Source organism: Heliconius melpomene, chromosome 13 (assembly GCF_056956725.1).
Source record: "Heliconius melpomene rosina isolate 202511_hmr_F chromosome 13, ASM5695672v1, whole genome shotgun sequence".
Classification (NCBI taxonomy): Eukaryota; Metazoa; Arthropoda; class Insecta; order Lepidoptera; family Nymphalidae; genus Heliconius; species Heliconius melpomene.
This window is the reverse complement of record NC_140401.1, coordinates 348440-369034: the sequence shown is the minus strand read 5'-3', so window position 1 is coordinate 369034 and position 20595 is coordinate 348440. Positions and strand designations below refer to the sequence as shown.

The 20595-nt window shown below is 34.8% G+C and overlaps 1 protein-coding gene across 4 annotated transcripts in view; it reads left to right on the top strand.

The window, feature by feature from the left end:
- LOC146532370 (lachesin-like) overlaps window positions 1–20595 on the top strand; it is a 69603-nt gene that overhangs the window by 10050 nt on the left and 38958 nt on the right. For all 4 annotated transcript variants that reach the window (XM_085196413.1, XM_085196410.1, XM_085196414.1 and 1 more), the window contains exons 2-3: window positions 10335–10469; window positions 19013–19119. In XM_085196413.1, coding sequence (XP_085052539.1) covers window positions 10397–10469; window positions 19013–19119 — 180 coding nt within the window. In that variant the 5' untranslated portion in view covers window positions 10335–10396. The remainder of the gene's footprint in view (window positions 1–10334; window positions 10470–19012; window positions 19120–20595) is intronic.

Below are 20595 nucleotides of genomic sequence, written 5' to 3'. Positions count from 1 at the left end.
AAAATAATCAGTTGATGGACAGACACTGCTTCACTACGACGATCTTAAATAGGTACATGTAGGGTTATATAATACATTCCATTATTATCATGAATTCTTCTGCAGATATAAAATCAGAGCGGTAACATAATAATTATTTTTTATATCTAATTTTTTTCCAAATAATCAGGATAGAACCCACAATTACCAAGTGTTCAAAGGCTTAGACTTCCCGCTGTCCCGCATACTAACCTACTATGCCTATAGTGTTGATACTTTCCCCACTTTCTACCTGATTTTTGATATATTGTCGTATCTCAATACCGCCACTCAACATGACAATGTCTCAAAAATCAATCAATATATCTGTAGTAGAGCAGAAAAATGAAAATAAATTTAGTATACAAAGGTTTTATGGCGTATTATTTTGTAATTTTTATGTGAAGATATTTTACTATCTGAAGTATCAAATAAAATTACACTAGTAAGATTGCTGCTGGAATTTGCTGCACCTTGCTGCTGACCACGGTCACGTATGAGCACGCGTGAATTAACCAAATTATGCGCAATTAAAACCGTGCAGAATAATTTAATTTAATATGTATAGTAATGATGGAAAATCGGGAAATTATTCAGTATTTATAATTATGACGAACAGGCTTACGCTTTAAAGCTTAGCAGAGTAGGCGGAGAGAACCTATTGTCATGACACTCCGTGGACTCATATCCACATGTGGTATTACGTTCATGAACAAATTACAAAAGTCGAACGTTTAGCAAACTTTAAATAGAAATATGAGATCGAAAATCCTCGACTATCTTAATGGGAATTTCTAGTTGAACCTGATTCACATAAAATTCTCCAAAATTGAAACAGTGAACGTGTTAAATATCTTAATTATTTCTTTGAGTAAGAATGAAACTCAAGAAATTGTCTTTACAATGAGTCGTTATCGCTCGCTGCCGTGATAACTTTAACATACTCGTATAACATATATATATAGTCCAATAATGTCCAATAAATTAATCTTAATATTTCTGTCACTCGTACCGAATAGCGATACGGTCGATGTCTCTATGCGACTACGCACATCACATTCATCTTTCGAAAGCTCTATTACAATAAATGATTAGTTTTATTAAGTCTCGTCCGCACGTTCACGAGCTTCTATGTTTTAGTACCATTATCTTAGTTATTTATTGCCCAACTTGTAACATTGAAACTACAAACTAAATTATAAATATATACTTTAAAATATTCTTGGGAAAAGTTTTGTATTTATATGAAATGTTCCAGCTTTCGGTATTTCAATATTTCATAATAGTCTCTTCGTTTTGGAAAATAAAGTTTAAATTACGACTGCTTTTCGTAAAAATAATCAAAATAATGTGCCTACAGATTAATTCGTTAAAAAGATTAATCTTCAAAAGGTATAAATTCAAATTTTGGTGTATAATTTTGTTGAATAAAATTTTAATAATGTTAAAACATGGCAAAATAATTTAGTACTCTATGAATTTACCATGCAAGTGCCCATCGTGTACACAATGATGAGCCTGGCGCAGTGCCTGAAACTTTGATTTAAATAAAACTCTATATTGTAAAATAGTTGAAAGTAATTAAATTTAATTGAAAGTAATAAATTATTTAAGAAATAAGAGTTATCAATTACTTTATTTTTGGCTTTCACAACTATTGTACTTAAAAAAACACTCGCCAAGTACAAGTTGAATTCGCGCACAAAGGATTTAGTACCATTGTCTGTAAAAACGCCAAAAAAAATATGTTTGTTCTATGGAAGCCCCTTTTGTATTATTCGATTTGTAGTATTAGTTGTTATGGAAAAATCAGTAATACATAATTTGTTAAAATGTCAGCTGTCCGCTTTTCCATATGGGGACGGAACTCTAAAAAATAGCTCTATTGTGAAGGAGTGTCTCTACACTACATTTTCCACTTTCCGGCTGAATACGGGAGAGCGTGTTCCTAGGGAATTTTAAGGTTTCTCTTGTTGCAACGAGGAAACAATAATCTTAATATAATCTTATACCCCCGAATGGGGATCGCACCATGGCGCGATGGGTTTACGTACCATTACCACTCAGGAAATGTAAAATAATGATATTTTCATGTTTCCACTCTGATAACAAAGCAAAGCGTGATGTTGAGTTTCACTACTCAACACGCAATACCTCGAGTGACGGAAAGTAGGGAAAGGAATGTCTTAATATTATATTGCCTCAGCTTACCCACACTTTTTAGGGGATAGAGCGTGTAGCTATTAAATTTAAATATAATTACATCATTCCAACGCTCGCCCACGAAATATACATAAATATCAAATTTTCGCTACTCACCTCCTTAGTCATAAGGAATTGCTAATGTAATTTAACAAAACGAAAGGAAATCTTTGCTCGTTTAATAATAAATAAATATATATATATAATAAAATTTATATAACTGATTACCAATAAATATTGAATTTAAAATATATTATGACGATAGAGAACCTGGTGATGTGAGTCTTTTTTTATTTCACCTCTAGCTTATTTTTTCACTCCTGCCACGTCATTGTGATGATACTCCTTTGTCAGTGTGAGGCCGCACAATTTGTAATTTCATATACCTATTATCATATTAAAATAGCAAATCTGATTTTGAACGTATTTTAATTTTTAGATTGAAATACCCTATCATGCAATTTAGTACCCCTCCCCAATTCCCTCTCATCAAGGAGAAGACTGAGAACAGTGTCACTTATCACCAGGTTTCTCATGCCTACTTTGCAATATGGGGATCTGTATCCCCATATTGCGACTTGAGGCTTTAAAAAATATAAGCATATAATATGTACATAATTAATCCATTTAAGTTAAAATAACAATTCAAAACCAACCGTTTTCAATTACAAAAACAAAAGAATTGACAAACGCAACGGCTAGTGAAAAATTGAACAATCTTATTACGGAAGGAATTGCGAGTAGAAAAGACGAAAAAAAGGGCAGAGCAGATCAAAAGTAAACAAAGTGGTTATACTTTGCAAACGTGATTACACCGTCCCGCAATTACGTTGTAAATAGAGACATTCGATGGGGTGGCCATAACAAATAATCACTCGTCGGCACGTTTAGAGGAAGATGGTTATTTCGTAAGCATATAAAAAGAAATTAAGGGAAAGGATTTAATAATTAAAATATAATTATTTAGAGGCCAGTCGTGGCGCAGGGGCACCTTCACACTGTATCCCACACACAGCAGGGTAGGCAGAGAGTATCTGTTGAGTGGCGGAACTCAACGCCGAGCTTTGCCTCGACCCGGGAGCGAAGAAATGAAAATGTAAAGTTAAATAAATATTTAATTTCCTCCAGCGGAGATCGAACCTTCAACCAATTGCGTTTACAATCACACATATGTGCCCCTGCGCAACGTCCGACCTTAATATATTAGATGTGTATATTAAGATATTACTAAGATATTCTTATTAACATCGGATCGATGAAGTAGCCAAGTTGGCCGATCTTCGTCGGCAAAGAAAATCTCCTAAAATGGAGATATGCTCTGGAGGATCAAGCAACCCACAAACAATGGCACACTTCCTTTCCTGCCCAGACTGTCTGTCTGCTTGCTCATTTGTCGATCGGACTAAGGCAACGGATAATACAATTAGTGTGGCTAAACATTGGCAAACCACAATTTGGGCATCCAATGATATGACACGAAGAAGAAGAATTAACATCAAAATAAAATAAAGTGGAGAAAGAAATGATATATCCCTCCTCTCTCTTCTTACACATTCCACAAAAAGCAAAAACTCAATTTAAACTTCATACTCATAAAAAAACACACACGAACATAAAATAACATTCACACACACTCCGCCAAAGCAATTACGTTGCAAATAGAGCCGTCATTTGGGAACATAAAAAATTATCGCCCCATCCTTCTTCTAAATAAAAGAAGTCTCAAGTAATTTTTCTACAAGCTATACACATAGCGGCAATAAAAACGCGTCGAGTTGAGGACAACCTCGTATATATCATTCCGTTTTCGGACGTTGCGTCTGACGTTGCCGGGAGAAAGTTTTAACGTGGGAAGTACTGGGTATGATGGAGTACAAGTGTTAGACAAAACTTTAGATACACAACTTTTAAAATTTAAATTCTTCTACTATATAGTTACGCTATTTCGTTGTTATTGAGGTATGTATGTTTTTGAGGGTACTGTACCTCCAAAGGTAAAAACGGATCCCTTATAAGATTACTGTGTTGTCAGTCTGTCAACACCGTTTATCTCAACATCGTGTGGAGGTATCAAGCTGAAGTTAATACTAAATAGTCCAGTCTATGGTTCCTTGAAGCACGATAAAATCCAGCTTCTAAGTCAACGCAATAAAAAGATACGAGCATTTATGCATCGATTTTGCTGCATTTTGTATTATGAAATTTGGCATGAAGTGAAATAAATGAGACAACTAATAAAAAAACCTAAAAGTGAAAATTTATAGATATTTCCAGAAAAAAATCATTACAAACTTATATTAGTAGTAATTTCATACACAATGAGTGCATATACCCAAAACCTAAACTTAAATTTGTGTTTTATTTTTTGCTTATAGTACTTTGACCTGGAATTAGTACGGAAACCTCTGTGGGCGCGAGTCCGACTTGCACTAAACCGTTTTTTTTTTATCTTCAGGCTTTATCCCTAGTGGGTTGGGCAGATACCCCAAGTCTCTACGTTCGCCTCGTCTAACCTCTTCATACGTTTCCTACTGGGGATAAGCATATGTTAGAACGGATTCTCTTAACACTAAGTATCCTCTGCCTACCCTGCTACAGTCGAAGTCAAAAATAAAATTCAAATAATTTTATTCAAAATAAGAAGTTACATGCTTGATTTTTTTGAACGTCAAACAATTTACCACCAGTTGACTTAAGTTAATTGAGAACTTGAGAAAAACCAGACCATATAATAAAAAATATATCCATTACATATCTGCAAGACCCATTTAAACAGCTCTAAAACGTTTAATATGGGAAGATGAGGTAAAATTGTCCATAGTCACGCTTCTTATTACCCTCCTAAGGTTGAGATTTTCACTCTAATAGCATTATAGCCTTAGAGCGTTTCATATATTGCCAAAAAAATTGAAAGGCGATATGCGAGGCCCGATTTGGAAAGTAATTTTAAATTATGGCACGGGTTAGGGCGTCTTCTCCTTTTTTATGTGCCAGCGACCCATTCGATAGATAATTTTCAAAATATGGTAATCGTAACTTGCTGATTAGATGTTGAAGACTGTAGATTTGATTTTTTTAAGCAATTATTATTATTTAAGTAGAATTCATTCCCAATTCGGGTGCATCAAAATACTCTTTTAGTCTTAACCTTATGATGGAAAAAATGAGACGTTGACTCCGTCAATCCGTATAGTAAACAACTTTAAGCATTATTCCGGAACATTAGAGCAGAAAATAAGAACTCGTTGTGTTAACACTAGTTCCCTTTGACTGTTTTTTGAGGAATATATATTTTTTAGCTCCACGCTGTATTCCACACATAGCACCTGAGACACTCCATTCTCATTAAAATATTTCCGTTTCCCACTTTCCACCCAATTCTGGAGGCTTTGCGTGTTGAGTCAACTCAACGTCAAATCAGCTTTACCTTGTTACCAAAGCGAGGGCATGATAATATTAAATATTTAATTTCCGGGACTGGGAATTGAACCCACAGCATATTGCGTTTTTGTTCTACGCCCCTGTCACAACTCTTCGGGTTGAAATAATTACTACCCTTACTTTTTGGAAAAAAAGAAAAAAACATTTTAAAATTGTTATAAATAACTACCCTTATCTTTATCAAATTATATAAAATACAAGCTAAAATCACTTATATTTGCATAATATTTAATTATTTATACGCTGTCATTCCTAACGTCAAATTGAAACTTGAACTTACCAACAAATCACCGAGGTGTATTGACCGCGACCGCGACCGCTCGTTACCCGGAAGTGACAAGGAATCATTTGATTCATTAAAGTGAGCCGAACTAAAGTTTACCAGTTTATTATAACTTACAGCTATTCTATTCTATATTTGGATGACTAACTCTGATTCGTAGTTAAGTGTCTGGTTGTGTCATTATTTTGAATTGGATTTGTGGATTTTTAGTCAAATAATAAAACTTCGGGCAAGTGCGAGTCGGTCTTGCCGATGGTACGATGTATGATATACAGGATACAGTCTCCCTGAAGGACCCGGATCTTAAAAAAATCTCTTGAAATTATAAGATGGACAGATAAACAAAAGATTGCATTTTGTTTAGATACGGAACCCTGAAATCGTCATATTTTTTAATAATATTTGCATTTAGCGCAAAATATATATATATTTTATATACAATTGCAAATTGAAAATTCACTGCAAGTGATTTTTTTTACCAATTTCGGTTGTTGGTTTCGATCTGCTAACATGACAAAATGCATTGTTGAGTTTCGTCGTTCAACACGTGATAACGAATTTGGGCGAAACTAAGGAACGGAGTGCCTAGACACTAGATTCCCTTTGCCTACCTTGCTTCGCGCGAGTTGCGGCGTAGTAAATATCAGCTACAATGTTTCGTTATGTATGCGTTTATAATAGACTGGAAATGAGTGCTTTTCTGAAGGATCTTGAATCACATCTTGAAACTTGAATATCACACAACTTTATATCACAATTACAGAAGTACACTCGATGCTGAGCGTCGAAACTCTTATGTAAATAATGTGGAGGACTGTACAAAAATTCAACATTTATAGTTTGAATATTGAAAATATTTGAAACTCTCAGAGTTCGCAACTTCGTTCGTATGAGTAGGATTTTTGCTTACTTACAACTCACTTATAATAGACTAAAAGTAAGATTAAGCCGTAACTTATCATCGAGCTACGGCGAGCTAGAGGGCTTGTATATTACCTACCTTAAAAAATAATATTTTTTTGATAAAAGAAAATTATTCAGGATATAGGTCTCAAAATATAGGTATGTTTTTTTATAAAAAACTTTTGTAGGAACTCTAGTTTATTTTGATATTTCCTTTAGAACTTCCACAAATTTTCCACTTCAAACCACTTTATACTAAACCCACAATCTCTTGCAAGATAAACATAAATTACAAACAACGTCTCACGGACGGTTTGTTTATTTGTTCACAGAAAAACCGACGATTTATTATTCCATATAGCAAAGTAAACGGCCGCCCAACACAAAGCCCGAATTATCCAGAAACATTGACAATTCCGCCGGCGGTGGCGGCCGGGCCAATGTTGAACATCAGATCTAATATAATTCCGAGCATTGAACAAACAACGATATCGTCGACGATAAAAACAATTTTTTTTTGCTAATATTTTGTAAAATTTACCCATTTGTTCCAGATCCGCAAAGGAAATGGAAACGTGGTGCTGCGTAATAGAATTGTAAATGGACGGCCGCCGTGGCTCGCCCCGAGGCGGACGATGTCCGGCTCTAATTCATCTTTATACTGTTATACTTTCGGCCTTTTTTGGACTTTTTGAGTTTAAGTAGCTCCGAAAAGACCCATTTTGTTAAAAGTCCACGTTGGGAACTCCCGTTTCTTTAATACTTACACGACATTGAGCTTTATTGTTATAAAAAAAGGATTGCTTTTTGCGTAACACTCTATACTCTAATATCCCACGTTTAAGTTTAAATTTGTTTTTTCAAGTAATTAAGCCATTTCGCTCGTCTATTTGGCGTTTAAATATTGTAAAATTAGTGAGTTGCAAGCTTTTATGTAAATAGATTTATTTATAAGCGTTACCTGCAGCGTTGTATTTTTAAAATGTTTTAATTGAGACCATTAAGCATTACATAGAAGAAATTAATTTTTAATGATATGAAATTTCATTTCACCATTTGATTTCTATTAAAAATTGATATAAATGAATGTCCTTTTACGTTCACACATGTTTTTATTTAGTAAGCGCGATATTCTACTAATTTAAGCTGGCCTTAAGCTGTAGTGTGTGACTGTAAGCAAGAGGATAATGGGGCAGTCCCCAATTGAGGGAATTAGGTATGTTAGAATAATTATCATATCCCAGCGTAAACAGACTAAAGGTGGCATTGAGTTACGTCTCTCAACACGCAGTGTCTGGAATATGAAGCTATATTAATATTCGAGACACTGCGGTATAGGTCCTAAAATATTGAAAATATTATATACATTTTTAAATATAATATACATTTACCATTGGGATTAGCAGAGTTATTAAAAAAAATCCAAAAAAAACATTCACATCCCCAACAGCTGTAAATTTAAATAAAATCACAGTGGCTACAGTTGAATTTTTAGTCAATTTCTCGTTTGACACAATTGAATTTGATCTTGGGGTAAATCAAGTTTCAAGGCACGGAGAGTGGTCGCCTTTGGACGTATTCTTCGTTAAGTGATAGAAGCTAGCGTGTTTCAAAAGCTTGCTTTATTTATTAAGCTTTTAGACTAAGCTTTCGCTATGTATATGTGTGTTTTATTGTGGCTATATACATTTTGTGGATTTTTGTGGGTGTTAGGAAAATGACTACGTGTTTTATTTGCATTCGGAAATATTTACGAAATTTATGGAAAGAAAAATACATTTTATAGAAACGTATAAAAAATAATGTAACAGGTTTTAAACGCAGCATCTCTCAGGTATAACATAAAAAAGTTGTTTCAAGTATATGTAAATTTTAATGTAATTTGATAAGAACGTATGGTTTAGTGGTCATAATTCCTAGACGATTAAAAAAAACGCGGGTTCAAATCCCGCTACATTCAAATTCTTCTACTACTGTTAAATGGCACGCGCAGTCACACGCTAGTACCCCTGCGCAACGACAGTCACACATAATATAAAAAAGAAGATAAAGCACATATTCATTATTGACATTTCTCCACTTGCACCATCTAACACGGCTTTGTGCCGTCGTCCGTCGCGGGTTCTGATGAATCGTTTGAGGCTACTTAACAAGTCTTTGTACCGAGTTCTGGCGGTCGGAGGCCAATCGGTGCCGCAAATTGACTGCCTCCTGCCTGGTATTCACTTGTTAGTGTCATAACTGGGCTGAAGCGGAACAACTTTTGTTGTTACTATGGACGTTGTAAAGGAATTGTCTTTTTGTTTGTATAGACAGTTTTTAAAATCGAGATACAGTCAATTTCTTTGTTCAAAATTAATGAAGGTACCACAAAGTTCTTGACTATGTAAATGCATTTTGCTTTTTCAATTACTCAGTAGGTTTATTTCTAAAAAATATGGACAATGGAGCGATTTTTACCAAACCACACACTCAATCCTACAAAATTGAGTGAAAACATTTTTTTTGTTTCACAGTGTACCCCTACATGACAGGGAGGCAAAGGGAACTTGGGAATCTATTAGAAGATACTCATTAAAACATTTACATTTTCCACTTTCCACCAAATTATCCAGACTGTACCTGTTGAGTTAGGGAATTCAATGCCGCGCTTTACCTTATTACCAAAGCAAATAAATGACAATAATAAATAGTTCATTTACCGAGAGGGAATAGAACCCACAGCAGTGGGACGCACTGATGCTCGTGCAGCTGCGCCACCGCGTATATAAATGTATTATTTTCTATTTGCACCTACATCGAGTCCTTGAAGTGGATTCCAACAGACTGGTATAGAGCTCCATAAATTCATTTGCCGAAGCTAATTACGAAATTAGAACATTAGTAGCATCTTGTGCTCGTATCTAAATAACGATTATTATTATATTAGGAAGGACAGTCGAGAGAATTTGGGGATTATTAATATGAAGTAACTGCTGGGAAATTTATTCAGTGTTATATTACTTGTAGCAGTAGCAGTGAAGTTGAGAAATATTTCAATATACGTGATGGGTGTGGGTGGGTAATAGTAAATATAGATCTTAATATTTAAAATTATTTTCAATTTCCCACTGTGACATGAATTCACTTGACACATAACACACATTTAACACATAATGTCGGTTTGTGTGTTGAGTGATAGAACTCTCCGTCGCCAACTTTACTACCAAATTCGGGATTTTATTTTAGCTTCAAGTCCCTAGCGGCGTAGGTAGAGAGTACGGAGCTCCAAACGCTAAGATCTCCGCATATCTTTTTCGCCTTGTCCACTGTCATCACCTCTTCATGCGTGCCCTCCGGTTCTTATGTTTTTTACTATGGAATTCAGGACATCAATCGTAAAATTGGGACTAGGTTGTCGCCAAACGGAAAATAAGCCAATATGCGGAAAAGAAAAGTGACATACAACAAGATTTTTTATAATAATATCTCTTCTATATTGTTACAGATGAACTCACATGAAGACATGATTCGATGGGACCTCTGTAAGTGAGAAGACCAGATGTCACCATGAGCGGGAAACGCGGACCGTTCAGGAGTTTTGCTATCAGCCTCATACAGATCATTACTATTATATGCCAAGGTATGATGTACTTATAAATTGATCACAGATCAAGATTTTTTTCAAGATTTTTTTTTTATATATTATAATAATAATAATAATAATAATAATAATAATAAGCCCCCTAAAATCCAACCACACGTCCTGATCGACCACCTGATCACGTAGGGGGCGGACACACGATGAATAAATTACTGGCGTGGCCAACGTGGCGATGGTAACCCATCAAATATGGAGACCAGATTAAGAAAGAAACTGAGAGGGCCGCTTCCCGAGGGCAATCGTCCGGGCGCACCTGGAGCTGACGCTGGGTGTTTCAGCATACGGACCGTCAGTGGTGAGGAGCTGAACAGGCGGGCTCCCACCGGGGATTTACAACCCGAAGAATCGACAGCCGAACACTTACACACATACACAAGTAGAGTCAATAGCCCAAGTGAACCGTACAGTCCGAGTACCGCATCGTATAACCCTTCGGTACATTCATCACCAACATCTTCGGTCTGTAGTAGAGGTTCACCTACACCGCTTTTGGATGTTGCGCAGGAGGCAAATGCCTTTTTACCCGCGTCCACCAAAGCTGGTAAACCTAGAGTGCGTATGCAATGGAGCAAAGATACCTATTTATCATACAGAAAAAAATTACACTAACAATTCTTACTAAATTACCCCCAAATTAAAGTATCAGAACAAAGAATTTCAGATCAAAGAAGAACAATAGAAAGAAATAAATTACTATCTCAAGAAATACTGAATCGATTAAAAGAAGAAGTAAGGATACAACTACAGGAAGAAGAAACAAATAATGTAAATATTACAGAAATATCAAATCACACATATATACAAACAAGAACTTCCTCGCCAACCACATTTCAATATAACGCAAATAGCCAACAAACACAAACTTCTCATAGTTTTACACAAACTGAAACGATAACACAGCTATTAGAGAACGACATTGAAGGCTTTGTAAATGTGCAACCACCTAATGAAGAATACATACGCATCATAATAGACAAATTCCGTACTAATTTGACCTTATACGCAGGCATGGATCCAAAGATGAGACCAAAACTACCAAAGCTCAGATACTGTCGCAAACTTTATCAACTTTCGAACTTATTTAATGAAAATATTCTTATAGAATACATTTCTCCAGATACAAAACTTATAGACCTACATACATTAATATACTGCACTGCGCTAACTATAACAGAAGAATTGAACTACAAAATTACAGGACACTCAAGAATTAATAGTAAAAGCAACAAATATAAACCAGCCTGGCAATATAGATTAGAAAAGGATATACAAAAACTGAGAGCAGATATAGGAAAATTAACACAATTCATCAATAATAATAGATCTAAAAAAATAATAGAAAGAGTAGAATTTTTACTAAAAACTACAAAGGTACATACAAAACATGAAAAGAATAATAAAAGACCGGAAGAAGTTTTAGATACTTTAAAGCAGAAATTAGCACTTAAGTCACATAGATTAAAGAGGTATAATAAAGCGCAAGAGCGAAAAGCTCAAAATAATACATTTGTCAGAAATGAAAAACAATTCTATAGAAATTTACTTAAACCACAAAATTTGATTCAAGATAAAGTAGAAACACCAACTAAAGAAGAACTAGAAAAATATTGGTCAGGTATTTGGGAAGAGCAAACATATCATAATAATCAAGCAGATTGGATAACAAAGGAAGAACAAAGATGGCGTGACCTAGAAGTTATGGATTACAATAAAATAGTAAAAGAAGATATTAAAGAAATTACAGATAAGTTACATAATTGGAAATCACCAGGAATAGATAAAATTCATAACTTTTGGTTTAAAAAACTTACTTTCCTTCATAGTTCATTAGCTAAGAATATATCAGAAATCATCTCTGGACAACAAAACATACCCGAATTTTTAGCTACCGGAATAACTTATATGCTACCCAAAAACAATTTCTCTACACAACCGTCTCAATATCGGCCAATTACGTGTTTACCTACTTTATATAAAATTATCACTTCACTTATTACACAGAAAATTAATAAACATATAGGAGAACAACAACATTATAGCAGAAGAACAAAAAGGCTGTAGGCGGGGCCACGTGGGATGTAGGGAACAACTTATCATAGACTCCACCGTAATCCGGCCCGGCGATTACGTGATTAATGAAATAGATAAAATTACTGCAATGGAACCCAACGAATTTTATAAATACCTAGGACTTCAGCAACTGAAAGGATTAAACCACACAGCTATCAAAGAAACAATAACGAATGAATATAAAAAGAGAATTAACGCCATTTGTAAAAGTCAACTATCAAGTAAACTGTCTAATAAAAGCCTTAAATACATACGCAATACCAATTTTAACCTACACATTTGGAATCGTAAAATGGTCAAATAGTAATATCGAACAAATAGAACGCTTAACACGCACTACACTCACTAAACACAACAATCTACATCCTAAATCCGCAATTGAAAGATTAACTATAAAACGAAAACATGGAGGAAGAGGTCTAATAGATATAAAACATTTATGGCAGAAACAATTACATAATTTATCAAATTTTTTTTATACAAAAGCTCAGTCAAGTGACATACATAAATCAATAGTCCAAAATGATTATAAATATAAAAATAAAATAAAATAAAATCACTCATCGACATAATCAACTAGTAAATATAATACATCAAATCTTAGCACACAAACACAAACTTATACAAGACACAAATATCCCTTATTATAAATATACCCCCCAATCTGTTCTGGAGAATACCTCCCATAAAATATATTATGATCGCGCAATACTCACTGACAAAACCATACACTTCAATAGACCAGATATAACACTAAAAGATAAAATTAATAAAACTGTTTACCTGATAGACGTCGCAGTTCCTAATACTCACAACATTCAAAAAACAATAATTGAAAAAAATTATAAATATGCAGATCTTAAAGAAGAAGTCACTCGTATTTGGAAACAAAACAAAGTCTACGTCGTCCCAATTGTTATATCCACCACTGGCGTCGTACCAAAAGCCATTCACCATTATTTAAAGATAATAGACTTAGAAGACAGTATAATATACACCCTACAAAAAGCTGCTATTTTAAATACGTGTAGGATGGTGAGGAAGTTCTTGCAGATAGAGGAAAATAATATTAACACACAAAATTGAACACACTGCACTCCATAATTACTTGGCGCATGCCCGTTTTTATGGTTCTTTGCCAGTTAAAAGCTGAGAAATTAAAATAAAAAACATAATAATAATATACTTCATTTATTTAAGTGACCAGAGACTCATTATGGTTAGTAAACAATATTTCTTACAGACTAGGTTAGTTACAATTATAATTATATTTTAAACAAATGTTACAATACACATGTATCATCGCTGCACCGTCCCGTTCGCAACGGAACAGCAATGATTCATGTATATACAATCCAGTCTACTGGATGTCATGTTTAGTATTTTGTTGGCACTACCCCGTACCCTACGCACCAGAGACCCGCATCTTTTTCTCATGAGGGCGTAAAAACAGTCAACACGCGAACATGCCTGAGGCACTGCAGTATCGAGGTAGCCTCAACAGCACCCTGAACGCGTTATTGTACTGAATGCGGAGAGCGCTATAAGATTTTTGGGTATATCCTGCCCACAGGCTGCACGTGTAAAAAGATGTACAAAATGCTCTAAATAATGTTATTTTAACATTGGGTGAACTACGTGCAAACCTACGAGCAAGCATATTCGCCCTCACCGACAACGCTCTCCGCTCCCGTTCAATATCAGTATCGTCTTTTAAATCAGAGGTCAAGTAGTGGCCAAGATATTTAAAACTATCCACCCTACCTAAGCTACAATTATTTAGAAAAACTGGTGGTAGTTCTCTCCTACACTTGCCTCTGACATTGAACATCATTATTTGACTCTTATTTACATTATACATTAGTCCATGTGACTTAGCATACGACTCACATAAAGATACTAATTTTCTTATGCCACAGACAGATGCACTCAGCAGCACCATATCGTCAGCATAGCTAATATTGTTAAAACATACATCTTCTATATGACAGCCAACTCTGGTGCTGCTGAGTTCAGCTATCAATTCATTCACATAAATGTTAAAAAGAGTTGGCGAAGTCAAACCCCCTTGTCTCACGCCACACTCCAAGCCGTACGGGCGAGACAACCCGTACGACAATATTAAACTTCATGAACAATTTTTAGGTTTTTTTTTATTTTTTGTTTATTTTTATCTATACTTATATTAAATCTAAAAGAAAAGTCATTTCTGTACATTGCAAATATTTAAAAAAAAATTGCCAGGGTGTTAAAGGATAACTAACAAAATCCATTTCCAGCATTTTAGGAATTTTTGTCAGTTTGTCTGTTTGTAGGTTTGTCTGTTTGTCTGTTTATATGAGCATAAATCACGTAAAAAGTACATAACAAATTTAAGCAACGTTTATACATGAAAATTATAAGTAACTCAGAGAAGGTTTTAGTTTTTATTTCATTGTAATCGCTTCACTCTGTCAAAAGATATAAGTATTTAAGTTTTTAAGAAGTTCATATTTGAGATAGTAGAAACAGACACATGTAACGCTATATATTGTCAACAAACTATTAGTAGGTACTAAAGTATCTTGATAACGCATAAAACATACTGTTGAATTAAACATTAATTTCGTCAGGAGGACTTTTAAACATTCTCATACTTTAGTACAACATAAATCCTCGGGCGAAGCCGTGGGCAGGCCGCTTGTATATAATATAAAAGAAATTTTGAGATAATATTTCATTTCCTCGAGTGGGGATCAAACTCACAACCTGTCACGTTTACATACTTGACGAAGGCCTCTTACGGCATATAAATAGATATAATTTTGTGTATCATTTGCTTAGCAGTAAAAATAGTTAATTTTAATCATAACTCTATGTCGAAAGAATTAAGTAAATAAATCTATTTAAGACATAAGCTAAATTTGACTCTCACATTCGAGAAGACACCGAAACTGAGCTTCAAAATGAAATATTTTGAGACAAACAATAATCTAGAGACCGACACCCCCCGACCCGCCAACCCGCGCACCGACGTGAGCTGACGATCATAAATGTAACTGTTAATGGGCTAACTAACTTTTCCAAATTACATTGAAACTTTTCAAATAAAACGGCTCAAAGTCTTCGGGCGAGATCTTGATGAAGACAATATTTAAAGGGTACCAACTTCGGTAATTAAATCTTACTTCATATCATGTCTTTGATACATCTGTGTTAGATGTGGTGTCAATCAATTTGACTGTAGTTCAGTTTAGTTAAGTTAGTTTATAACTTCGTAGCTTTCTATATTTCTTGTAAACTTCGCTTTGTTTAACACTACAGCGTATGCGAGAAAATTTAATATTTCTTCTATTGTCGCTAGTGTGTTAGTTAGTTCTGAGATACCATTCTGTTTCGAATACAAGTCTGCCTGCTTATTGTATATACGAGTAATAATAAAGTGAAAATAAATATGTTATTAGCTTTACACTCTATAAATGATTTAGATTCAGCAGCAGCATCCCGCATATTCTCGCAGGGTACGCAGATGGGTTCCCTCTAGTGCTAAGATGTCCCGTTCCCCATTTTGCGACATTACGTAGCGTATGATGAAGATAAATATGAATGATGTTGTCACGTGAATTTTATGTTAAATACTGTTAAGCAAATAAATTGACTAGGTTGTGGGTTCAATTCGTATGCGGGGGAGTGAAATACCTATTTAATATTATGATATCTCCGCTCTGGTAAAGAGAAAAAGTGTGGCTTTGAGCTCCGCCAATCAACGGGCAATGTCTCAAGAATTCGGCGGAAAGCGGGCAATCGAAGTGTCTTAGTGTCTTACCACTATTTTCCCCGGTTCCGCTTGCTCTCGTATGCGCTGTGTAAAACCGTAACAAAAGTTATACATATAATATATGCCTATAGAATTTTGTCATTTTAATATGAGGTGGAGTTATAATGTTATTTGATCACGAGCAAAAAGCATTCCTCCGCACATCGATACTTCAATGTGCACAAGAATGCTTTGTTTAGAACTTTTGTATGTGAAATTTTATCAAACCAAGCTACAACGTGATAGCTGCGGTGCGCCAATTAAATTTGATAACTACAGCGTGTTCATAAAAGTTTAAAAGCTACACCTAAATAGCTTATTTTGTGCTCAAATTTTGTGTTTGCCGTTATAAAATACTAGGCTGTGGTATTTGTACTAAGATTTCTCTGCTTATCTTGCTCGACTTGATGGCAGTCGTGGCGTAGGAGTGCTCCTACAAACGTGACAAGTTATAAGTTCATTTACCACTCGAACAAATGAAATATTTAATATTTTCATTTGTGGTGCTGCTGTGTTAATGAGGCAAAGCGCGGCGTTTAATTACACAACTCAATACGCAATGACTTCAGAATTTCTATGGGGGACGAAAGAGTTTTAATGGTAATGAAGTGTCCTAACATTAGGTAAGTCCTAACACATAGTAGACAGAGGGAATCTCTGAGGTTCCTTTACTTATTAAGTTATTAGGTTACCGACCGTAGTATGAAAAATGCATGAGACTAGAAAAACAGATAATAGTTACTTTCTTTAATGTATATAATATTATGAACTAGCTTTATCAGCTACGCGATCTATAGGGAATACAAGGAATCAACTTGTACAAGTCCATACATAATTAAGTATCTGTTTTAACAAAGTTATTAAGATTAAAGTAATCAAAGTTGAGATTTATCCGGGATCAGGAGAGGCGGGCACTTAATTTTTCATTGTTTAATTTCCGTACGGAAAACTGCGATCATTAACAGTGGGTCCTATCTATACCTATCTCTTACAAAGCGCTTATTATCGGCCTATCCGAACTTAATGAAGAATGTCTCGCCTGTCAACTTGGATTATTGTTACGAAAAACCTTGTAATATTACATTTTTAAATTAAATTTGAGGCTGTTATAGCGCAGTGGTGTGAGTGGAAAAGATTGAAAATGATTCATTAACAACGTAAACATCTAGTAATAAGTAATTGTCGATTTCATTGTCGACGTTCTTATAATTAGTTTAAAGCCTAACTCCAAATATTTTCCCTAGCGTGGTCTAATCAAACTATATAATATATGATAATAGAAAATATTTTTACTGTTTCTCCGGATAGCACGGCTATTACGGCGGATAGTTAGAAAATTTTAAAATGTATTATACTATATAATACATTTTAAATTTTAAAAATAATACTCACGCAGATTTTTTAGCTTTACGCTTAATTCTTATTCCTCATAATATGGCAGGGTAGGCAGAGGGACTCTAGTGCTAGGTCACTCAGTAAAGTGGGGAAAAATGCAAAATTTGCAAAATTCATCCTTGAAGAAAGGAACTAATAAAATAGTATACATAAATAACGTCTCTCATTTATACCATTGATAGAAAAAAATACGAAATTAAGCAAAATTGTGCAGCTAAAGTGTGTTTTAAATTTTAAGTTTACTGCAATGCGTTCGTGCTATTGCTTTTTTCTATTAAAATGTACATTTTATATCTGTATTCACCGTGAATGGAGGCATGATAATTATGTATTTATTTAGTACTAGCGACCCTCTTGCGGCTTCGCCCGCTTTATTGGATTATTCATATAATGTATGTTTGCAAAGCACTTAAGATAATGTGAAAATTAATTAAACCCTAATGCAACCCGTATTTTCGTAGTTTCAATAAGGATTTTCCAATTGTTTTACACAGCAAGGATTTTTTAGTAGGTACCGTAATTTTAAATCTGTGCTACTAATCTTTTCAACTACTTATTAAAATATATTTAAATGACTATTTTTAAACGGAAAAAATTATAGACAAAAACCTACCTAATAATAACTACTACAAAAAATATGAAATATGAAATTATCCAATACGTGAAACGCATCTAAATCTTCTTTGCTATAGAGGCAGGCGGGTTTTTTTTTCAAGCTTGTGGTTAATGCTGTTAAAACAGCGACACCGGTTGGGTATGGAAGAGGGCACTCTGTCCCTCATGAAAAGCAAGCACTACGTGGCTGCCTGTGAGGAGAATTAAATAGAATGCATCGGCCAGGAATCGAACCCGGGCCGCCCGCGTGCCTTCTACCACTGAACCACCGATGCGTGTAAGGCAGGCGGGTGCGGCGGACGCATGGAGAGTGGCGAGCCGTTTCGCAGCAAGGATTTTTTGATATTGTAACAACTTCTAAAGTACTTATTAAAATGAAACACAGTAATAAATAAATATGCTGAGAGTAAGGGATAAGTAAAACAGGACTCGATACAGCTGAGGTGTCAACGGCGTGATGTGTCAACAATTAAATGCGTTTTTCTCTAAAACTATTCGCAATTTCGAAATAGTGTAAAAAGCAAATTTTATCTTCCTTTAACGTAGAAAATTAATAAAGTATTTTAAAGGATAAGGACTAATACTTTTTTTCCATAATTTTTTATTCCATTATTTCTAATACATTCAATTATTTTCATTGTTACAGTACTAACGGAGGAGCCGAGGTTTGCGGAGCCGATACCCAATGTGACGGTAGCGCTGGGCCGCGACGCCAGCCTGCCGTGCGTTGTACAGCATCTTGGCACTTACAAGGTTATATTTAGTATATTTTTTAAGTTTTATACAGCTACCGCGTAGAACAAGAAACAACCTCGTATTAAAACGCACCGTTGTCTACTTTCTGTTTAACTTAAAGCAATTGCATTCTAAGTAGCGGAGCGCAGCCACGCTTTATCTTATTGGATCTGAAGAATTATTTAAATAGATAGCACATTCGTGAGTAAGGATCGAATCTACAATGACACAGATTATAGTTAGTACTGTCCTACTGCACTATAATAACTTCATATCTCTATAGCTTTAAAAATTAAACATTGCCATGCATTCATATCCAATAATAAAAAAATAATATGAACACACCAAAGTAGCTATATTATTCTAAAATTGCAACGAACAAAGAAAACACGCTTCTAAAATTCAGTAGGTATTCGACTTCCAGCATATGCATTTTAAATGTAAAAAGTTACCCCTCGTTTATTCGGACGAAAAATGGAGACAAGAGTACTATATCGGTATTTCGAGCTGCAAATTTCCTCGACAAAAAAATATAAAGTGCCGGCACTGTATCTTTCTAATCTCGAGCGAGTGTTTCGGCGTAAGTTACGAGTGGTTTCGAATATAAAGGCGTTTTTATAGAAAATGTATAGAGTACAGAGTTGGATATTGGTAAAGGATGGAGGACAGGAAACAATAGAGAAAAGTCATTAACTCTTCTGTTCGTGTTTTTAGATTTTCACTGTAGCATACAGTGCCTCAGAAAAAATCAGCTTTACGCTTTTTTGTGCACAACAGGATAGTTAGGGAAAACCTAGTTTCAAACACTCCGTTCCCAATTTTCCGCTGAATTTTCTAGACATTGCATGTTGAGTGGCGGAACTCAACGCCGCGTTATATTTATCAGACCAGAGAAATGTAGACAGATCTACAGAGCGCTTACAGCCATAAGCTGCCCCACTGTGCCACACTTGTGACGAAAAGAAAAGGAGATTGAAAAAATCCACTAGGTACATTTTCTCTATCACTTTAACTACTACTACTTTTATTTCCATTCATTATATACTCGTAATACTGTTTGATTTGTGAAACTAAAAATGTACATATAATAAAAAAAATATTTTCTAATTATAAGCCACTCATTTATCCTTTTCGCATAGTAATAGAATTCCCATTAAACTTTCATCTGCATTCCCGCGGGATACGTAGCTTGTTGAGATAAAGTAGTCTATAATACAAAACCATTTTTAAGCTATTATTATACTATTAATAATCTATTAAATTTTCTGATCTGTACATAGATAAAGAGAGGTGCTTTTATATGTACATAAAAAAATGAGCATATCATTTTTTTTAGCTTCACGCTGTATCCTGTACATAGCAGGGTTGTCAGCGGAAACCAGAGAATCCATTATTAAGTCAATCCGTTCCCGTTCCGTATCCGTTAAGACAATTTCGTTCCTCATTTTCTGCCAAATTCTGGAGGCGTAAGGAATGGTGGAATTTAACGGTGGC